At 41.1% G+C, this 23,321-nt stretch overlaps 1 protein-coding gene across 1 annotated transcript in view; it reads left to right on the top strand.

The window, feature by feature from the left end:
• The window catches only part of CDH13 (cadherin 13), a 1,000,623-nt gene that overhangs the window by 851,473 nt on the left and 125,829 nt on the right, over positions 1–23,321 (top strand). Inside the window, exon 8 of the mRNA XM_026004901.2 lies at positions 1,605–1,745. Coding sequence (XP_025860686.1) covers positions 1,605–1,745 — 141 coding nt within the window. The remainder of the gene's footprint in view (positions 1–1,604; positions 1,746–23,321) is intronic.

Below are 23,321 nucleotides of genomic sequence, written 5' to 3'. Positions count from 1 at the left end.
ATTTAAGAGTTTAGAGCCTTCCAAACCATACAACATAACTCCTACTCCTTAAGTTAGTAGCTCAGTAGCTCTTAGTTAAGAAACAACCAATTAAAGATGCCCTAGGGAGACAACTACCCTTTAAATATACTGGAAAGATTTGGGGACAGCTAGCATTGAGCTATTAAAATTTACCATGTAAATTTTTGGCTTTAGAAGGAAATTCTAGATCCCCACTGTGTTTTTGTTTTTTGCTTCCCGTGCTATTTCTTAATTATTGGTTGGTATAAGCAATAGCCTTTGAAGCTGTCATACCGGCAGGACTATTTACAATGGGTAGGACTGTTTATTTTTGTTATTGAAGGTGATTCAACTTGAACTCTGTGAGTGATTAAGAAAACACTCTAAAATGGTTTAAGTAAATAAGGAAAATTAATGCCATAATTAGCTAAAAAGTCCATAGGCAAGACTGACTTCAGGCATGGCATAATAAAGTGACCCAATGCAATCACTGGAAAACATTTCTTTTTCTCCAGAGTTCAAGTCTAAGTTCTATCAGAAGATTGGCTTCATTCTCAGATGGACTTCCTCACCCCATCCTAACTGTGGTCATGGGATAGCTCCCAGGCCAAATGCTTCCAGGCTCACACATAGCTTCCTTCTCCCAGATGTCAAACACAGGTCCTGAGCCTGGAAGCATCACCATGCCCCTGGAATGGCATACACTTACTTTCTTCTTCCAATTAGGGCTTGTCCCAAAAATTGGCTGGGTAGAGGTTGGGGAATGGCAATCCAACCCAAACCACATGGGCAAAGAATAAGTGTTGGGCAGATCCCCGAAGGAAATGTGGGGTGCTGCCTTACCAGGAGAATGGGGTGCTTTTGCCCAAGACAAGCAAATCCATCCCAAAAGACAATTTAAAGGCAGGAGTTGCTATTTATGAGTCTTGGGATCAAGACCATTTGGTTAGTTGTTTTGAATGTTTAAACATGGTAGCAGAATAGCTGTCAAAATATTCATGGATTAAAATGCGTTTTCCAAATTTAACGTAATGTGAAAGACAAAATGGCTACAAATAACATGAAAGAAATGACTCTAAACCTCAGTTGGGATTTTTTTTTTTTACCTGTAAAATGGGAACCATTAATGCACCTTAACACACTTGTTGAGAAGATTAGGTACAAAATCCAGTATCCAATGCCTGGCTATCAGGTTGTTCAGTAAATGTGAGTTCCTAGAGCTGCCATTTTGTCCCAATCTCATCATCATCCTTGACCTCCAATATAGATCAGTTTCATGAAATCACTGTGAAATGACGTAAATGGGTGTATACATCAAATATTCATTGTATGCCCAAAGCCTGAAACAGTCCGGAATGTACTGAATGCCCCTTTAAATAAGGGGGAAATAGATTCCATCCCAACAACTGTGGCCAGTCTATGAATCGTGACAGTCTTGTATTGGAGAAATTCCAAAGGCACAGTTATGCAAAACAGGTGCAAGCTCTGTGGGTGTGAGATGCCTGCCCTAATGGAGGAGGGCATGGAGCAGCCCTCGTGACACCTATCCCAGGTGGCAGCCCAAACCTAAATCCCATCTTGTCTGTTGTGTTTTTGCTGTACAGACTCTGGAAAATCCCAAGTATGAGTTGATCATCGAGGCTCAAGACATGGCTGGACTGGATGTTGGATTAACAGGCACGGCCACAGCGACAATCATGATCGATGACAAAAATGATCACTCTCCGAAATTCACCAAGAAAGAGGTAAACGCCCACCGCCCACCACCTCTGCTGGTCACAGCTCTGATTGCTGATCAGCATTAATTCCATGTACTGCAGTCGCTGCTAGCTCCCAGTTTGCAAAACAAAACACTCCTTGTGGGAGAGGGGGTGTTGTTTTGCTCTTTCATATTTTTTCTCGTTTGTATCTTTTGTGTGTATGTAAAGCTGAAAAGAGCATTGTGAGAACAAAAGCACTGAATCTTGTTAAAGTCCATAAGAAAATAACTTTTAATGCCAAAGTGCCATTTTCATAGTTTTATGGGTGTTATTTAGCGCTGAGTTATATGAGTCCCATTGTGATTTTAGCATAACAATAAGTATTTTTTTCAGCAAGTACAGATTGAGAGGCCAGACGGAACAGCAGTGAGAAGGTAAAGCAGATTTTCTCGGCAATAACAAGGTGGCCCAGGAGCTTATAAATAACAACCAAGTTAGCTTGTCCAGAAGAGCCATTATTTATTCTTGGTTCTTGTGCTTTTATGATTATGGATCATGTTTGCTGGTCCCCATTTATTCCAATGGAGCAATGTTTTGGAATGGGCTGAGTACACAAAATTACATTCAGTTTCTGAATTTGTATCCAAACTAGGAAGTTATTTGCACCATGCATCTGATGGAAATATGCTAATGCCATGGTTTCTTTGTGACGTCCCTGCCAGAGCTAAGGATTTGACACCCCTCTTACTGACCAAGAGCATAGAATCAGTAAAGATAGCCTTTGTCATTGGCTGAGCCTTTGCTGTGCATCCAACAACAATGGGGCTCTCCACCTTTGATTCGTTGCCTCATTTGACCGTGTGAGGTTGGTTTCATTAACCACTTTTTACCAGTAAGGGAGCTATTTTCAGCTCAAAGAATCTGGATAACTGCTCCAAGGTCATGGAAAGAATAAGCGACAGAAATGGGATGTGAACACAGCTACCAGTGAGCCATGCCACTAACTGCAGTGTTGTGCTTCCTTATCTATGGTTGATGTTTTCTACCCTCCCTCCCTAACATTCAGAAAAAAGCCTGTCTGGATTTGCAGTTGCCCCACCCCTCTGTCAAGAGTCCCAGGGCTACTCCAGATGGCTCAAGAGCGGTGGGTACTCTGGCTCCCCAGTGCCCTCTCCATCCCAGCAGCCCTGCCTGTGTGACTCATCCAGGGTTGGAAACCCACCCCCTTTCCCAGGGAGCTCTTAGGCACTCAGGATTCCAACCTCAACATGGCAGAGGCCAAAGTAGCTGATATGGCCTCATTCTTTTGTTTCCCATGACACATTCCTATGACTGCTAAAACAGATTTTTCACTATTCCCGGGTTGCCCAAATTGGTATCCAAAAAACTAGTTCCACAAGTTACATGATTGTGGGGCAAGGGAAGACTTCAGGGTCAGCTAGATGGGGGAACACTGAGTTGAATAGCAAAAAGATTTCTTTTGGTGAAGCACTTCCAGAAGCCTTTCAAATGCTTGGCTTCTCTAAGAGGGGCAGGTATAGTCTATAGGGTTTTTTAGACATCTTTGGCCCTGGGAATAACTTTTCCTGGGTCATCTCATCATGGCTCACTGAGCTGGTGTCCCATGGGATATTCACTGGGGATACTGGTTTACCTACAAAATTTCTATTTCCAAAGCTATTTCCAAAAAAGTGCTAAAGGGTATATTCAATATACACATAGTAATGAAAATTAAAATTGCATAACCCCAATATAAAATAAGAAGACATATCAACGTTACCAGGCGTGTGGGACTAATTAGTTACTTCAGTGCAGCATTATCTATCTTCTGTGACTCAGGAAAAAATAAGTGTGTACCTAGTCACAAACCAAATACCATGAGTGAGAGATTTGTGTTGTTGTTAATACCACTGACTTCAAGGAAAAACTTAACATAGATCTGAAGTAAAGAGTAAGAGGCACTGAGTAGCGTCATGGAAAATGTGGACACCTGTGGGTATTGGCAAAGGCACAGAACTTCTCTTCAAATGGACATTGGACAGAAGACTTGAGATTCCCACAGGGCAAAGGTGATGCCTTAGCTCATATAGAGATATAAGAAATAAAACTAGAAGAATACATCAAACTCTCCCTCTTGGATATTAGATGTCCCCAAATGGTCTTTGTCCAATGATGGACAAATTAAATTCACAGTTAGATTTTCTATCATATTCCTAAAAGGCTGATTTCTTTGTTGTTGAAAAGGGATTCATACATTTTGGATGCCAGAATTGGCAGCGGTAGTATATAACACAGAGGGCAAGAGATGGCTCTAGAACCAGAACTGAATTCAAATCCCATCATGGATATGAGAATATCAATCATCTATATTCTGATTTATTCACCTATTGATGTGGCTGACAATAAAACCTACCTCATTAGGTTCTTAGGAACATGAAATGAGCTGGTGATGAAAAGCGTTTAGAGAGTGCTGGTCACTAACTGTTCTCTAGTGTGTTGGTGATGAGAACAGTGGGATGAGGAAGGTGATGATGTGGACAGTGGTGGGATGAAAGCAGTGATGAAGAAGATGGTGGTGAGCAAGATGGTGGTGCTGAGCAAGATGATGATATGATGATGATAATATTTCTAAAATTAAAAGGTCAACTGACATTCTTAATCAAAAGAGGCATCTCTTCCCCATGTTGAAAGGCTGCTGTTTTCCTCTAATGTGATCTATGAACCTGATTAATTAAGCACTTTGAAATCAATGGTTAAGAACCTAGAGTTCAAGGGGAGAAGAAATTCTGGAGGAGAGATAGCAGAATCAGTAAAATGCATCACTATGAACAGAAGCAAAACAGGCCAAGACACATCTGCTAAGGGGGGATGGAGAACACCCGAAGAGAACTCAGCCCAGTGCAGTGGTCTCTGGGATGTGGAAAAGATAGGACAATAGGATACACGAGGAACAGAGAGGAAACATGGCACTTAGGATCTTGAAGCTGAAATAGTGTTTAGAGACAAAAGTCAAGGTTTAATCATCCCAGGATGGAAATAGTAGTCGTTTTGATTTGAGGATGTTTAGAAAAATTATCCAAGAAGATGTTGTCTTATATAAGTTTCTATATCTATATTAGAACATTTCTTTGGAAGTTCATAGGAATGTATGGTTGTTTTGTTGGTTTGTTTGTTTTCATTCTTTTTTGACGTGGTCTTCCATCTGTAAAGATATTAATTTTGCTATCTGTTTGAAAGAAGTTATATGTGACCACAAATAAGAGAGTCTGGAAATAACACTGTGTTAAATGAGGTAGAGGTATGGTTTCTTTCACATAAAAGTGTGTAGGTAAAAAAAAAAAAAAAAAAAAAAAAAGTGTGTAGGTAGACAGTCCCCAGACCAGTGTGTGAAGCCATGACATCCTCAGTTTCCCAGATTCCTCTTATCTTTCTTCTCTACCTTCTCTGAGGATGGCTCCTAGTACAATAGGGTCACTGCAGCACCAGCCATTATGTCCGTATAATAGGAAGAAAGAAAAAGGAAATGAGAAGGGCAAAGAAGGACCTGCCACCTAAGTAAATGTCATTTGAAGAGCTTCCCCAGAAACCCACACGACTTTTGCTTGCATCTCTTTAGCCTCCCTTATCTGTAAGGGAGCCTGAGAACTCCATCTTTAGTTGGCATGTTGCTGCTGTGGACAGTATAGGAGTTGTTACTGAGGAAGGAGATATTTTAAAGGTTATTTTTAAAAGTAAATTCTCAATGCAAAGTCAGCTCATCTGTTTTTTCCATTGTGTTTATTTACATGGACTATAAGCTTGCTGAGGGGCAAGGCCCCATCTCTCTTACTTTTGGTCATGGTCCTAGGAAGCACTCAATAATTCAGGATTTGCTAAAAATGCTTCCTGAAGATAATCTTAACATTAAAACTGTGTCACTGGATATGATAGCCAAAGTCATACTTAAACTTATTGTTGATATACGAAATCAATTTTTAATCATTGACTTTCATGAAATTTGTATTTGAAGCTCTTATCTCCCTGTAGAGAGTCATATGTGAGCTTTCCTAATAGATTTTACATAATGATTCAACTAAATGTTAGTTTCAGACTTTGAGTTTTTCTTCATTTTTCCAATATTCAGGTTTTACGTTAATATTCAGGTTTTACCTTAATATGGTGATTGGTGATTTAAACTTAATAACTTAGGATTTTTTTTTTTTTTTTTTGGCTATTTGATGAATTCTAAGGGAACTTTTGCTATGTTTGAACTATCACATTACAACATTTGTAATAAAAATGGCATAATACTTAAAGGTCCTGTCCTCCAGCTGGCAGATGAGAGATGAGTAAACACTGTGGTTTAGAGGGGTGAAGGTAAATGGCACGAGCATGTAGCCAGGAAGCTGAAACTGAGCCATGGGCAGATGCTCGCATGGGTTATCAAGTGGGTGTGGAGGACCAGTCTTCAATCCCTAAAAACCAGTGTTGGATCTTCAGAAATTTTGATGCCTTGGGAATCTTATTTTTCTTTGGACTCTTTAATACAAATATTTTCTTAATTAACTGGCTAATCCACCCTGTAATGCCTTTACTTTTACATGTTTGACATCAAACTCTGTTGTCTCTAATAGTTATGTAATATCACTTCTAGAAACAGAACAAAAAGCCTAGGCCTTCCCCTGGTAGTGTTGATAGAAACTTGCTCTGTATTATTGAGATTTTAGAAACACATTTTTTTCACCTTCACAACAGATTTCATCATGGAAAACTCATGTAAATTTTGATAAGTGTTAAATTTGAGAAAATCTCTATCAGGTTTCTCATTAAAGTGTGTATACATACACACACATAATTATATAGGATATATGTAGCTATGCAATTTCAAATGCTCTTGTGTAAGTTGACGACACTTGTTAATCATGTCATCCATGGGGGTCATTCATATCCTTATTCTAAGGGCATATTAAGAGTTTCATACTACCTTTATTAGTGTTGACATGGCAGGTAAAATCACAAGAAATGTAAGTCTTTTACCAATGTGTCCATCATGATTCAATCCTCTTCATTAGTTGGCTTATCAGGCAATCAAGGAGCTATTTTCTTTCTTGTATTAGAAATTTACTTTTTCTGGAGCACCTGAGTGGTTCAGTCAGTTAAGGGCCTGCCTTCAGCTCAGGTCATGATGCCAGTATCCTGGGATTGAGCACCATGTTGGGCTCCCTGCTCAGCGAGGAGTCTACTTTTCCCTCCCTCTGCTCTTGTGTTCTTGTTCATTCTCTCTCTCTCTCTTTCAAATAAATAAATAAATAAATAAAATCTTTCTTTAAAAATTTACTTTTTCCTCTTAATGAACAATCTGATGCCGAATGATGTCAGGATAACATCTATTTATTTCATTCCTTAACTTTGCCACTTCTGCTTCACATTCCATTAAGTATTTTTAATAACTTTTTAAAGATATAATCCATGTACCATAAAGTTCACCCTTTTATAATGTAAAAACATTGGTTTTTAGTAGACTTACAAAGTTGTGCAGCCATCACCACTATCTAATTCCAGAACACTCAGTCACCCCAAAGAAACCTCATGCCCATTAGCAGTCATTCCCTGTCCACATTTCCCCACAACCCCTAGGAACTACTCATCTTCCTTGTATTTTTATGGACTTGCTTATACTGGACATTTCATATAAATGGAGTCATGTGATATGTGGCCTTTTGTGAGTTGCTCCTTTCACCTATGTTTTCAGGCTTCCTCCACATTGTACCATGTATCAAAACATCATTCCTTTTTATGGCTAATAATATTCTATGGATTTACAATATTTTGTTTATCCGTACATCCACTGATGGACATTTGGTCTGCTTCCATTTTTTTGACTGTTGTGAATAATTCTGCTATGAACATTCACTAAATTTTTATCTGAACTTTCTCTCAATTCCCTAATATTGAGCAATATCCCCTACAATATTGCTACAAATTAGGAGTTTATAATTGCTTACTTATTTTAACAAAATATTCCAAAATGTCTTTCTAAATTGCAAGCTTTATGGCCTTTTTAAAAATTAACATATAATTTTATACAAAAAAGTACACAACTACTGAGTGATTTTATGATTCACGAGTTAAACATGAAATCCAAATCAAGAAATAGGACATGATCAGCAGCTCAGAAACCTCTAAAACCCCTCGCAGTCACCACTGCCTAAGTGTGTGTTGCTTAATTCCACATACTTGGAATTTATTTTTTTTTAAGATTTTATTTATTTATTCATGAGAGACACACAGAGAGAGAGGCAGAGACACAGGCACAGGGAGAAGCAAGCTCCACGCAGGGAGCCTGACATGGGACTCGATCTGGGGACTGCGGGATCACACCCTGGGCTGAAGTCGGTGCTAAACCGCTGGGCACCGGGGCTGCCCTATACTTGGAATTTATTGACATCTAGTTTAATTCCACTGTGGTTGGAGAACATACTGATATGGTTATAGTCCTTTGCTATTTATTAAGACTTGTTTTACAACCCAGAATATGATCGGTTTTGATAAATAGCCCACATGCACATGAAAACATTGTGAAATCTACAGTTAACATTTTTGTTCAAATCCTCTGCATATTTTGTTAATCTTTTATTCTATCAGTTACTGAAAGAGTAAATATTATATCTATGATTGTAACTATATCTATTTCTCCTGTTAGTTGTATCAAATTTTCCTTTGACTATTTGAAGCTATTATTAAGTGCATACAAATTTAAAATTGTTCTCTCTTCCTGATGTTTTGATTTTTTATTATTACAAAACTTACTCTCTACTTATGGAAATGCTTTTTGCTTTAACACTTACCTCATCTAGTATTAGAATAAGTACTATAGCTTTCTTAAGGTACAGTGTCATTATGCTCTATTTTTTCCATCCTTTCTTCTCTCAAGTTTTCTGTAATCTTATGTTAAAGTGCATATCTTTTTAAAAAATAAAGATTTTATTTATTTATTTATTCATGAGAGACACAGAGAGAGAGGCAGAGACATAGACAAAGGGAGAAGCAGGCTCTTCACAGGGAACCCAGTGTGGGACTCGATCCCCGGATCTCAGATCACACCCTGAGTGGAAGGCAGATGTGCTCAAAAGCTGAGCCACCCAAGTATCCCTTAAAGTTCATTTCTTATAAGCAATGTATATTTGGGTTATTTTATTTTATCAGCTCTGATAATCCTAGTCTTTTTACTTGGATTATTTTTTCAATTTACATGTAATGACAAGACCATATATTTGCGTTGAAATCTACTAATCCTAATATTTATTTCCTATCTGAGCACCTTCATATAGTTCTTCTCTCATTTCTCACCTCTTTCTTAATTAATCCAGCACTTTTTATCATTTCATATTCTGCTATAACATTATATTGCATTTTCATATTCGTGTACTAATTTCTGAGAAATTGAAATATATATCCTTGGCTTACAGAACCTAATATAAATTAGCATTTTAACCACTTCCTGGATTCTCCGAGGACCTCAGAATGTTTGAACTCCCTTTATCCCACTCCTATCTTTTGAGATATTATTGTCATGTTTGAATTCTATACATATTATACAATTTACAAAAATATTATTTATTTAATAAGCATCCACTTATTTACCCTGTATATTATTACTTGTTCTTTCATGTTTCTGTGCTTCCACATGGGATAATTTTCCTTCTGATTAAAGAATTCCCTTTTATTTTAAAAATAGTGTAGGTCTATTGCTGGCAAATTCTCTCATATATTATTATCACCTTTTTTACCTGAATTTTTTTTATATTTATTTTCACTGGATGCAGAATCTCAGTTGATAATTATTTTCTTGTAACACTTTAAGGGGGCTGTTTCATTGAATTCTGACATCAGCTGATGTTTGGGGTCAGCTTTCAGGATTACTGTCTTCTCCAATGACAGAAATGTAGCTCTTTCCTCTGGCTGCTTTCGTAACATTTCTCTGCCTTCTCTTTTCAACAATTTTACCATGGCATGCTGAGGTATGGTTTAACTTGTATTTATCATACTTGTTCTCTAAGCATTTCACTTCATAACATAACTTCAAATACTTCTTTTGACCCATTTTTCTCTCCTTTTTCTTAGACTCTAATTACATATATATATTCTTTGCTTCTGTTGACTTGTTTTCCAGTTCACCAATTCTCTCTTCTGCTGTGTCAAATTTTTCATACCCATCCATCAAGTTCTTAATTCCACCTATTGTACTTTAAATATAATTTCTATGAATTTATTTTATAGAGTAATATTCTCTGCTGCAATTTTCCAGTTTGTCTATTTTTTAAATATTTTACTCAGAGTTACCTTAAATTTAATGTCTGATAACCAGTATCAAGATCACTTATAAGTCTATTTCTATTTTCAGTATTTTTCACTTGATTTTTTGGACCATGTGTCCTAGTCTCTTGGCCTGCCTAGAATTTATTTTTAATGCAATTATGAAGAACGTATGTGAAAAAAATTTTAAAGTAATTTGGAATTCTGGTGTTATATTCCTCCAGAAAGGATTTACTTTTACTTCCTGAAACCAATAAGAGTAGAAAAAGATGACTTTCAATAAGTCTAGGGTTGCGTTGGTTTATTGTTGAGTTTGCCTTTTATGAGGGCTAATCTACTTCCTGGGTTCCCTTAGTCCTCAGAGGCAGCCTTTCTGGGGTTCTTACTGAAAGTCTGGTATGTTTACAAGGGCTCCTCTACCTCAGAGACCTTGAATTTCAATGGTCTTCTCAAAAGATTGCTGAAAGCTCTGCTTGGCTTCCTGACAGCTTAGCCAGTACTTCTGGTTCAGATCCTTAACTTATTGTCCCTGTGCCACTACAATTAAGAAAATGCCTTTGGGTAAAAACCCCATAGGATATTAGCCTCACTTCAGTGAGCTTCCTTCTCTGCACAAATCTGGACTGTCAAGTTCTGGCTGCCTGGATAGTTCTCCAGTGCTTTTAAATAGGTAGCAGTTTTTGTGTTATATCCATATTCTCAAGTTATTCTAGAGTTCAGGGTCGGTCTAGGAGAACTTTGCACCAATTACCATCAACAAGGAAAAAAATCTAGATCAGCTTTTTAATCTGGAGCATCAGGGAAAAGCAGTAGATGTAAATACGAAATTCATTGTGGCACAAAACATCCTCATATCTTCTCTTTTTTTATTTTTTTATCCTCATATCTTCTTAAAAATATGGATTAAAGAACTATAATGAAATAGTTTCTCAGTACCCATATCTTCTCTTACTGCTGGCTTCAAAATCAACTCATGTCAGTGAAAAGTTTAAAATGTTTATGTCACCTCCTTGATATTGGTAACCAAGAAGTGACTCCAATTGCAGGAAAGTTGAGCTACATCACTAGTGGCAAGCTTCCCTTTGTGAGCCCCTCACTCTTGAGTTGACATAAATACCTGGAATTTCCTTAACTCTTGGAGCTTCATTTGTTTTTGGTTGTTTGGTGGTTAGGAAATACCTTTTTGTGCCTTCTTTTACCAAAAGTCTATTTAAAGTGAATAGATTTATCCACTCCTCCAGGGTTCCGTGCAATATAGTGACTAGTGAGTGCTTTAAATGAGACTCTCCTCCTCTACGAGTTTACTTCCTATTGGAGAGCCCTTTAAATCCAGACGTGCCTGTGTCTAAACTCTGACCATGTAATTACACATTCTGCTTGCTCAATAGAGATTAATCCAGAAAGCCAACCACATATTGCTTAGAAGATCAAACCCATTTCAATTACCTGATTACCTGACTTGAGTAGCTTTTCTGGAGGGTGGAGTCCAAGACATTTTAACAACCAGATAAACCTTTAAAGGTGATTAAATCTTATTCCAAATAGTCCATCCTCCCTCTTCCTATGAAGCTTTTTATAGCTATCATAATGAAATATAGGAGACTTTCTCTGGCAATACTGTGAAATCACCTATCTGACAGTTTTCTAAGTATCTGAAGTTTTAAATAAAACCAAACATACACCATTGGGATTTTCATCCCATGCTTTGTGTAGTGATGTGGGGAATCCCAACATGTATAGGAATAGAATATTTGGAGAAAATAGAACAGAGTAGTTTCAGTGCACAGGTACCACTGACTTCCAACTATGCAAATAGTAAAATCACTTCTGACTACATCTGTTCCTGGTCCATCTTCATCTGGGCCAACACCTTGCCCAAGGACTCTGGGAACTCCATCTACGGCGAATTGCATCCCCAACTTCCCATCACATAATTAATTAGGTGTTAGCTGCAAAGCAGCCAATACCCATGTCCTCCATTTATCTTCACTGAGAAAGGGTGAGTTCATTGCTTTCTTCTCCTGCACGAAGGTCATAGAAAAACATGAAATCATCAGCTGAATCTCCTAGTGTTCAAATTTCAAAAGTACTTGTAACAGCAGGTCTACAGCTGGATTTCTTGACTAAAAGAGAGTAAAGGGAAGCATTTGTACAAATATAAGTGTGCTCTATAAATAGAAGCCATCATCCAAATAGGAGTCTTCCAGCTAAGGAAAAGAGTCGTGTGTGCTTTCCTGAATTTAATTGTTCATAGACAGCAGGGTGAGAAATCTTGCATTGTTGAAAATGCCTGTGCCAATTAGAAACTATACGTGATGTCAAAACATCTGGATTTTTTTAAGTGAAAAAAAAAATGTAATCTGCCCCATGGCTAGTTCTTCAAGTCTCTCGTAGAGGTAGACCAGACAGCCAGATGATTTATTGCATTAATCACTCTTTTATAATTATATTCATGATGTGTTGATCCCCACCATCCTTGTGTGAACCTCTGCAAATTCCATACTTCTACTAACCCTCTGGTTATGCTCTGAGGGTCACCAGCCACTCAGTGGCAATAAAAGCAATTTTTTACTACAGCTGGCAGAGTCTCACCACTGGGCCACTCCATAGCACGGTGGTCTCTGCAGACTTCATCCATCTGCTTCTATTCAAATATAATTTCTTACACTAAGAGCAACAACTGCAAAGCTATCAAGCATATATATTTTTTAAACTCTAAGAATATAGCATCACTATACTTCCATATGCAGCTTACAGAATGAGAACTTACCGGTTTAAAAACAGAAAGCCAAGGGCAACCAAATGGCACATGTTGGAGAGTGAGATGTCCAAAGCCCCACTGCATCTGGCCACTGTTTTGTACTGAATAATGTTAGAAATAAGATCATTGGGTCTTATGTGTGGATGGTTTTAAATATCATCCACCTGGTCATCTCAGGTCACACTGAAGCCTTATTTATTCCCACCAAAATGCCAGCCTTTGCCATGTCTCAGTGCCATTGTGCATTCTGTTGCCCACTATACATTCTGTTGCTTTCTCTCTAGAATGTCTTTCTCTTCTTTTATATCTGGAAAACTCCAGTTTATCCTGCAATGCCCAAATTATAAATCCCCCAGGAATGTTGTTGCTTCATTCTTCTTGTTTCTACACACACTAGGCATCTCCCAGCACAATATTATCACATTACTGTGTAATCATGTGCACATATAGTATCTCCTTTAATATTTGGGGGCACACCCTTTTCATCATTGCCTGTAGAGTCAAGCACAGGGACAACATCAAATATTTAAGTAGAGATGAGTTTGTTATTCATGCAGCAGATACTACAGTCTGTTGTGTCTCAGCTTCTAATATGCTATTAAATATTATCCTATTCCATATTCTACATAGTGTCACATGTATAATATTCTATTATGTGTTGTATTCTAATAGGTTCATATCCTATATGTATATATTTTTTATTCTAACAGGTAATGCATAATATTGATCTGCTAATGTGCCATATAGTTAGATTATTTACTCACTTATTGTCATTCTCCACCAAAAGAGAATGTAAACTCCACAAGAAGGGGCACATGTCTCTTTTGTTCTCTGTTCTGGCCCCAGCACCCAGCCTGGCATGCAGCATATGACCAAATAAGAGGCAAATGAGAGGATAAATTAAACATATTGGACAGCAAGCAACAGAAGCCATTGAAAAATTAAAATGTCATGTTGTTGAGGGGACTTGTGAAAGAATCTCATCCGACCCACTGAAAGAAAACCCACTGGTTTTCAAGATAAGGGATGCCGCTCAAGCTAGATAGCAGATCCCAGGCCAGTCTTGCTGCAGCACAAAATGCTGCTGCCAGTGAAGAAAATCAAGGCCCTACAGTGACACAAAAGTCATGAACATTCCTGAGGTTTATCATTTTACTGTGGTTTATTGAGAGCCAAGAGAGCTGACATTAAATTCCTTCCCAGAAGTGAATAAACGAATCTACATAGACTGCAGGGGGCCCTAAACATACTTCTTTACCAGTCAAGGAGAGAGAAAAGGAGGGATAGAGAGGGAGAATGTTAATAAATAATGCATAAAGAAATCACTGGAGTGGGGACAGGCTCCACTTACACCGTGAACTTACAAACAAGAAGGAAAGGAAATATCCCACAGCTCCAGAGTTCTGTATACGTTCATTTTTCTAAGCGCGATTAGACAAAATAATCCAGAATTGATTTTAACATGTTCACTTCTTTCCAAACTAAAATCTATTTCAGTTACAGACTGAATATCCATTTTCCCACTGTTGGCAGCATTTTTCTCTTTGCTGTTGGCTTGCCCAGATTTAAAAAGGTAGCAAGTGATGAGAAGGATCCTCTTCAGCCTGCCCTACCTGAATGTATCTGTGCTCACATATCACACTCCATAATGCTATACTGTTGCTTTTCAAAGTGCATTCATTCATTCATTTGTTCATTCATTCACCAGCCCATCCATCAAACATGGATCCCATGTCTCCTTTTTGCAAGGCACTGTCTTAGGCTGAGATACAGTGTGGTAAGCACAACATAGCCCTGACCTCATGAGGTTACAATCTAGTGTGGGGACAACCAGCCATAAAATAGCTTTGGATGGCCCCTAGGGACAAAATGGAATGGAATGAAATCACCACAGATGGGGACCATGTGGACACCTACCATGACGTGCAGGGAGGTCTCCTCTGAGGTGGCATTTATGATGACTGTGTTAGTGTCCTGGGGCTGCTGTCACAAAGGCCACATACCATGTGACTTGAACAACAGACATTGATTCTCTGACAGTGGAAGCCAGAAGTCCGAGATCAAAGTGCCTCTATTTTCCTTCTAAGGAAAAGTCTATTCATGCTGGTCTCTTAGCTTCTGGTGGTTTGCTGGCAATCTACGATCTTTATCAGCTCAGGTCCATCACCTGATCTCTGCCCTCCTCTGCACATAGCCTTCTCCCCGTGTGAATGTCTGGGTCTAAATTTTCCCTTTTTGTAAGGACTGGTCATATCAGATTAGAGCCCACTCTGATACCCCATTTTAATGTGGTCACCTCTCTAAAGACCCTGTCTCCAAGTAGGGTGGCATTCTGAGACACTGCTGGTTACGACTCTACCATAGCTTTTTGGGGAAACACAAATTAAAACCCATAACATTGAGACTCAGGGAAATGCAGAGGGTCCACGTGAAGACTCCAATTCTGGAAACAGTATGTCTTTCTTGTGGAACTGAGAGCTATGCAGTGTGGCTGGAGCAGCACGAGACAGAACAGGGCCTAGACAAGGTGACAGGCACCAGATCAAGACTCAGAACCCCTGGGCTGCTCAGGAATATTGTTGTTCCACAGGTGAATCACTGGTCAGGAGGCTCCTAGGGAAGATGCCTCTGTCACACGTGACCCCACCTTCTATATCCTCAGATGGGGAACAATTACCAGTCCCAGGGACCATTGTTAGACATTCAGAGAGTCAACTTTAAGCCTATGAAGCCCATCCACACTCCACAAACTCTCTGTCGCTGGCTGCCAGTGACAGTCCAGTGAAGAGGCTGTGATTGTCACCCTTGTGTATATGAGAAAGCAAAGGCTAAGCAAGGTGATCCCTTTCCCAAGGTCGAGGGGGAATTAGATGTTGAGATTCCAAACTTTTCATCTCCTTTTTCTTTGCAAATTTGAAGAGATGTTTTTGATGGAGCAGACTTCCCACCAGCAAGAGCAAATGTGTAATGAGTTCTTCTCAAAGGCAAGACTGACCATTCCATCAGAAGTTCCACCTGTCCAACCCTCCCTGGACCTGCTCTTTCATCCTCTGCCATTAGATAAGCATCCAGAAGCCAATGCACACACCTGGAAGCCCTTGTTTTGTGCCACACAGGGTCCAAGAACTTTACATATGCTCCGTCATTCACTCCTCCTGCCAGCCCTGAGAGGGGTACTATTCCTGTCCCACCCATTTCATGGGTGTGGGAACTTGCCCAGAGTCTACGTCCCATGCTCTCAACTCTGCACTAAGCTGTTTCTGCACGATGAAAGGGTTAGCAATCCTCCACTCAGTGCCAGTAGACCCTATCCTCAGAGCCCAGCTGTTATATCCTCATTCCCTTGTCTTGCCCTTCAGGTCAGCTCTCCAGAATGCCTTGCCAGGGCTGTTCTTCAGAGAGCATCTATCTGGTTTTTTTCATTGTACATGTGCACCTGGGCCAGGTGCATAATGTCCTCTTCCAGCTCTGCTTGAACACTTCAAACTTGACCCCACTCTCTCCCACCTTCCTGTTCCTCATCTGCCTCTCCATTCAAGTCAGGATGGTGTTTTGGGCAAGCCCTGCGTCTAGCTACTGCACTCACACACAGGAGTATCTCCTGGTCTCACCAGGATGAGTCTAAAGCTACTCCCTCTCACTCCACAGTTTCTTCAAATTAAAAAAGGGGAGAGAGATTTTTCTATAGCCTATTAATTTGATCGGCAGCCTTATATCTTTATTTTGATAGGTCCAGTGGCAAACATAAGAATCACCTCTTATGAGCAAAGAATAGATGAAAATGTTTTCATCCCTAAAACCACCCTTTTTAAGCTAGTGGTTATTATGTGCTTATCTGTGAAGCCCTGTTCTAAAGGCTGGAGGTATCATGAATCATTTGTCACAACAGCCTTATGACATAAGGACTCTCATTACCCCCATCTCATAGATGAGGAAACCGAGGCACAGGGAAGTAAAGAAACATCCTGAGGTTACAAGGTGGTGGGGCAGGAATGCCATGCCAACTCAGACTGCCTCGTTCCAGAGCTCAGCTCTCAACCTGTACGTGATACTCACTTGCTGACTTTCTACACATGGTTCTGGCTCTACGGGATTCAGAAATGAAGGAAGCCAGGCCCCCGACAAGCTAGCCTGTTAGAGACCCAAACGACAGGGCCAAGGACTCTCTGTTGAGCACAGCAACATTCCTGGAAAAGGACCGACTGTTCCACTTTATACACACGCATGTGCACATCTAATTTGAAATCTTCCCGCATCACTGTGGATGGCTTATAATGTTACACCAATTATTAGATCTCATGATTGAAATCTAGGTTTTGCTCACTGGAGAATTCGAAGAAAGGCCTATAAAGCAAGAAAAACTTCAGTTCATTAACAAGGGTCATTTTTATACTAGTCTGTCATCACTGATAACAATTTTTAAATCTTTTAAATTTATTACTGTCGTTACTGCAGTTCCATAGTCATTAATGAGATAATGTGCTTCTCCACATTCACCAGTCCTTGTGCACTTGATGTACTTGCTCTGAGTTAGCAGCATTGCTGGTGGTCTCAGCACTGTCACTCACCACATGCTAATCCAACACAGTGGGGCCAAAGGCTGGAGATTTAAACAAGATGAACAAGTCCTGGTCTTCTTGAGGCTTAGCAGGGAAGACAGACATTAAAGTATTCCAAGAGGGATACATCCCACAGATGAGTTCTGAGAGCTTCAGGAACATGACCTAGTCTGGAAAGGTGACATTACATTACTGGAAAGGTGAAGTCGCAAAGTAATGTCTCCTCCTTTAAATATTGGCTTTGCCAACTAAAGTGAGGGAGAGACAGTGTCTGGGATAGCTCAGCCAGGGCAGAGAACACAGCAGACGCAAATGCCCTGAAGCACACCAGAGGCTTGGAGGAGCTGAGAGAAAGAGCTGGAGCTAGCACATATAGCAGAAGCACACGGTGGGGGGGTGGCTAGAGAGGTGGCCCACCCTCCATGAGTCTGTTCCCCCAGTGACAGACCTGGGGCAGCCATGCACTTTCCTTAAGCTGCCCACCCCCCCATCTCCCAGTCAGAATTTAGTGGCTCTCTCTAACTGGCGCCTCTCCAGCATTTTGCTCCTGTCCCAGTCACAGCATTCCTTCCCAGCATGAGCTAGATCAACATTATAAGGTACCCACCTCTACTTCCTCCAGACTGGAGCTCCCTGAGGGTAGATATGGTTTCATTTGTCACAGTGTCCCCCTTTGGTCACAGAGCAATGTACACAGAAGGGGCACAAAGAATATTTGTTGCATTAAATCAAATCGAACCAACAGCGCTCTTTCCCAACAGCTCTGCAAATAGGAACAGATGCCTTTGCTAATCGCCCCTGGATGCATGGTTTAACACAGGTTCAATTCGGCTCTGTAGATCTATATATCAGAGCCAGAACCAGTTAGCTGTCTGGTTTATAATAGCCGAGCATTGGCCTCCCACATGATCGGCACTGGGCCCTGTCGCTCAGAGGAAATCCTCAACAGACCCCAGCAAATTGAATTGACCACTTGTACCAGCCTCATATAGAAATGGTCAAAATACCGTTTTCCTTCAGCACTGGGAAATTGAAAAGACAAATCAATTAGAGTAAGGCTGAGACTAGAGGCTCACTCTTCCTCGAGAATATCTGCTTTTAGTTCTCCAGAGTTAAAGATCCTCTGCTTGCACTCGTTTTGTTGCTAAGGTCAGAAGCCCACTTTGAACTAACATGAGCATATCCTGGCTCCCTTCACAAGGCGATGCACAGGACTCATCACCGGGGAACGCATTGGTTTCTATCACTGGGGAACACATTGGGTACCCATCCCCAGGGAAGTTTAAGGGCTTTATGACCCCAGACTGCCAGCAGGGCTCTGAGAGCATCATCAGAACACTATCTAGCTGTCACTCTGTCTCTCAGCTGTGCTTGTTTGTCTTTGTTGGCTTTCTCCTCCAGTAGGCTCTCTCCTCGTGTCAGGTAAGATGGCCTCTGGTCGCCCTAAGCTCACGTCCCCGTGACTTATGTACAAAGAAACACATAAACTCTGCTGCCCAGATCCAAAGACTAATCTCCTAGAAAGACTTTGATTGGTTAGTAGGTCCCAAGACCACCGCAGTCCACACAGAGTGCCAGGGAATGATGAGGCTGTTGGCCCACCCCAGGTCACTTGGTCACCTCTGAGGAAGGAAAGTGAGGACTGATGGATGGCACCAGCATGACCGCAAGGGAGGAGGTGAGGTGATTCCCCAAGAAAGGAATGTCTGTAGATCCAACTACACTTTCCATCCACTAGTAGAGCCTGTTTGAAAGGGAATCCGTTCCTGTCACCTGCTCATCATAAGCAGGCGTGCACTGGGGCCGCCTTGCACCAGCTTTGCAAGAGCTGGTTGAGCATCTCTCCCCAGCTCCGCCTGCAGTAATGTGACCTTGGCAGCTTGCAGCCAGCCATGGTGGGTACGACACACAGAAGTTGGCAAGCTCCAAACCAGGGTCTTTTTTTCTCCCCTGAAGAGTCAGTGGTTAGACATTTACCAACACAGTGCTGTAAGCTATCATGTGCCCCACCTAAATAAAATGTGTGGGCGTGCACGTGCTTACACTTTAAACAGAAATGATGAGCCCTCGATTTCTCTTCAAAGATCCACAGTCTCAGGAGATGCTTAACCTCCTCCAGACTGGTTTATTGGTTCTGTGTTCCCAGGCCTCAGATGCACATGTGTTTAGAGGATGGCCCTTCCCACCCTGTGCAGTGGGAGAGTCTCCTGTGATGTCTTTGTTGCAGATTCCTTCCCTCCGCTGCCCCTTCCACCCACTGGGGGTCACTCACCCCACCCCTGTGAGCAGAATTCCCTGCTGAGACCCCAGCCCATTACGTGGCTCCACCTGTCTTAGGATTTGTCCTTTACCTCTCAAACCTGAAGAAATAAATTCTTTTCTCTTTGCAATTTCCACCACTTCCCTCCCTCGTTCTTTTTGCCTCACATTGAGCAGGAGCGCAGCTGGCCTGTCATCCCTGCTGGCACAGGGGCAGTGGTGTCTTTGCACCCTGGGAGGGGAAGGCTGGGGCCTCCCCTAGAAGCCACCTCAGCCCTGGGGGGCAAATCTGAAGAGACAAGGTGAGGTGGCGCCCGTGGGTGCGCTGTGGGGCCACAGGATACAGCACCAGAGCGCATGACAGAGGTGGGCAGGGTACACGGCACCACAAAGGAGGTTAACCCAGGGCCACAGGTCACCGGTGGCCAAACAGGTGCACTTCGTCCTCCTGGGCTCTTTTTTTTTATTTCTTCAGCTAATTTTACCACGCAGCATCTGGCTTTTTCTTACTCTCCACCTTTGTGACCTTTCTGAGGGTGGACTGGATGTCAGTGGCCCGGGAAACTCAGGGACACCGTGTGCCACTGGGATGTGCGCAGACACAGAGCTGCCCCGGGGACTGTGTGAATCACATGACTGTCCCTGTGTGGCCGAGATCCTGTGGAAGGGCTTAGGAAGTAGTTGACACACAGGAATGCCACGAGCATTAACTGAGCACCTACTGAAAGCCAGGCACTGTAATGGAGGGGATTTAAAGATGAGTGAGTCAATAGGTAATATTTGAGGGCAAGTCCTGAACACATGGTTTCCTAACCCGGGTGGAGTGGGGTCTCCCATTCTTTCTGTGTGACTCTAAACAGCTACTTGTGGGGGTGGGGGTGATCTCTACCCTCCCTGCTCTCTTTATTTTTTTTAATTAAAAAAAATTTATATGTATTTTTTTATTGGAGTTCGATTTGCCAACATAATGGCATAACACCCAGTGCTCATCCCATCAAGTGTCCCCTCAGTTCCTGTCACCCAGTCACCCCAACCTCCCGCCCACCTCCCCTTCCACTACTCCTTGTTTGTTTCCCAGAGTTAGGTAGGAGTCTCTCATGTTTTGTCACCCTCTCTGATATTTCCCACTCATTTTCTCTCCATTCCCCTATAATCCCTTTTACTATGTTTTATATTCCCTGTATGAGTGAAACCATATGATTGTCCTTCTCCGATTGACTTACTTCACTCAGCATAATACCCTCCAGTTTCATCCACGTCGAAGTGAATGGTGGGTATTCGTCGTTTCTAATGGCTGAGGAATATTCCATTGGTCCCTGCTCTCTTTAAAACTCTCTTGTCCCCTCTCCCTTTATCAGCAGATGACTTCGCCCCTATTTCCATTTCAAAATAGACCCCATTGGAGGAGGCAGCAGAGCCATGCTCAAGACTAGATCTGGACTCAGATATTATCCAAAACCTTAGAAAGATTCCTATTCATTGATCCAGTAAACTCACTTCCAAGAAACTAGATATAGATCAACAAAGATATATAAAAATGCAGTTCCCAGGAGGCTCCTGACCTGAATAGTTAGTTCCAAGTCTAGGTCTTGGTTAACCAAAGATGTTAATTGCAAACCTTTCTGGAGCCTCTCATCTTCCTTCGTCTGGCAGGTAATCACACCATAGTCCCACCTGTGAGGAACTTGGACGGTTTATTCTTTGTCGTTCCATCTCTGCTCTGTCTCCATTGAAATGTCACATCTCAGGCCCATTGTCCTGTGACCTCTTCAGATACTGGCTAGATACCTACAAACCTGAGGCAGAATGTCTTACATTTCGGAGCAAAAGCCCACCTAAGACAATAGCTAATTGCCCTCAATTCTAAGACTATACACAGTCTCTTCGTGGTTTTTTTTTTTTCTTTGCAAGGTTATGGACCTGTCATTCTATATCCATTCAGAATTTCATTAGAAAGCCAATAAAATACATCCGAGGCATTCTGGGGTTTTCATTGCTGGGCCCGTGTTACTCATGGCCGGTCGGCACTACTGGTTTATTTGTACTTCTTTCCCACCTGAAAGCTTGAGTGACTGATTTGTGAAATAAATTGAAATGGCTTCCTCTGTCTAAAAGCTTTCCATGGGCTCAACACCTATTTCTGAAGAAATTTTAATAATGCTTCTGGGTTTTAAAGTCAGCAGGAAACCCAAGATCAAGATTGTTATATTTTCCCCAATATCAAGCGTAGGGCTCACGTGTAATAAGAAACTCAATACTATTTGTTGAATAAGTAAATTTTCATGGTAACTGGTGATTGCTGCTCTATAAAAGCTCTCTCCCTTGTGTTTCTGCTGCTGTGTAAAAGTGATCTTTGTATTTGTAACCAACTAGACTCATTTCAAATGGAAATACACTAATCTGTAATTGCCCTAGTACAAAAAAGCACCAAGCTCAAGGCAGAAATAACAAAGCTGGTTAACCATGTTTCATACCTGCACAATTTACCTAAATAGAGATTGCCCAAAGAAGTTTTGTCAGCAGTCTGAAAACTTTCTCATAAGATTTTAAAAATATATTTTATGGTCAAGATGTTGTAGTACCCTCCCAGGACTAATTCATATCTGGCCAAGAAAAAATTGCATTTTCCCATTTACATTCCAAAGTCTGAACTTTTATTTTATAAATGAATTTTCCCTCCAATTCAGAAACCACTGGCTGCATTACAAATTTTAATGCTACTATTATAGGACCATAATTTTAAAAACCCAGGGTTCTCCAAGGGCTCCAGCAGCATGCCATCCCTCCACTTTATTAAAATGAATGAACAGATGTACAATTTATTTCTGCCGAGCTATCATCTAAATTCATAAGCTATTTCTCATGTGTCTGAAATCCACGTTGGTTTCCCATTTTCTTTGCCTTAGAAAAAAAAATTGCACTCCCTCATTTATCACTCTGGGGACATAAACGAGAAGTCTACTCTCCACTTCATTCACTTTGGACTAATATCCTCGACACAATTTAAATCCCATCTCTTCAAGGCCATTCAACGGGAGCAAGGCAGTGGAACAACCCAGCAGCCAATTGGAAAGCTCCTTGGCCATCCATGTAGAAGATCACGTTGCTGAGCTGGCCCCTCGGCTGCAGGGAAAGGGGACTTCCAACAAGCCTAGAATCTGCAGAGGTAGACAAGACAGTCTAGGACCATCGGACTTAAATTCAGTGTCAGTAACCAAGATGTATCTTATCTTCCACCTTTCATAGAACCCTCGCATCACCTTTATGTCGCATGTGCTCCCTGTCATCTGGCAGTGGGTGGCAATGAACAGAGTCAGCTCGTGTTAATAGACATTTAGCCAAGATCCGAAAACCCATGTGTTATCCCAGATCTGCTTTAGATCCCAGCCCTGCCACTTTTTTCTGGCTGTGTGAGCTTAGACATATTACTTAACCTCTCTGAGATCCAGTCTATTTATTAGTAAAATGCAGATAAATGTACTCATCTTGGAGTAAGGATTAAATAGAGCATGGTATTGTCAAGACCAATAATATATGAGCATAGTGCCTGGCATATGGCCCAGTAAAGAGGCCATGATGATGATGATGATGATGATAGCATCCCAGAGACACATCCCTGCCCTGGTGACCATGTGGGCTATGGGCTAAAATTACAGAGCACCCCCTCCCCTTCCTCAGTCTTGAGTTGGCTGGCATGGTTCAAGGGAAACGTAAGGAAGGCATTTTGCAGCCAGCAAATGCAATCAG

Source organism: Vulpes vulpes, chromosome 12 (assembly GCF_048418805.1).
Source record: "Vulpes vulpes isolate BD-2025 chromosome 12, VulVul3, whole genome shotgun sequence".
Lineage (NCBI taxonomy): Eukaryota > Metazoa > Chordata > Mammalia > Carnivora > Canidae > Vulpes > Vulpes vulpes.
Note: the sequence above shows the minus strand (reverse complement) of the source record. Positions and strands in the feature narration are given on the sequence as shown.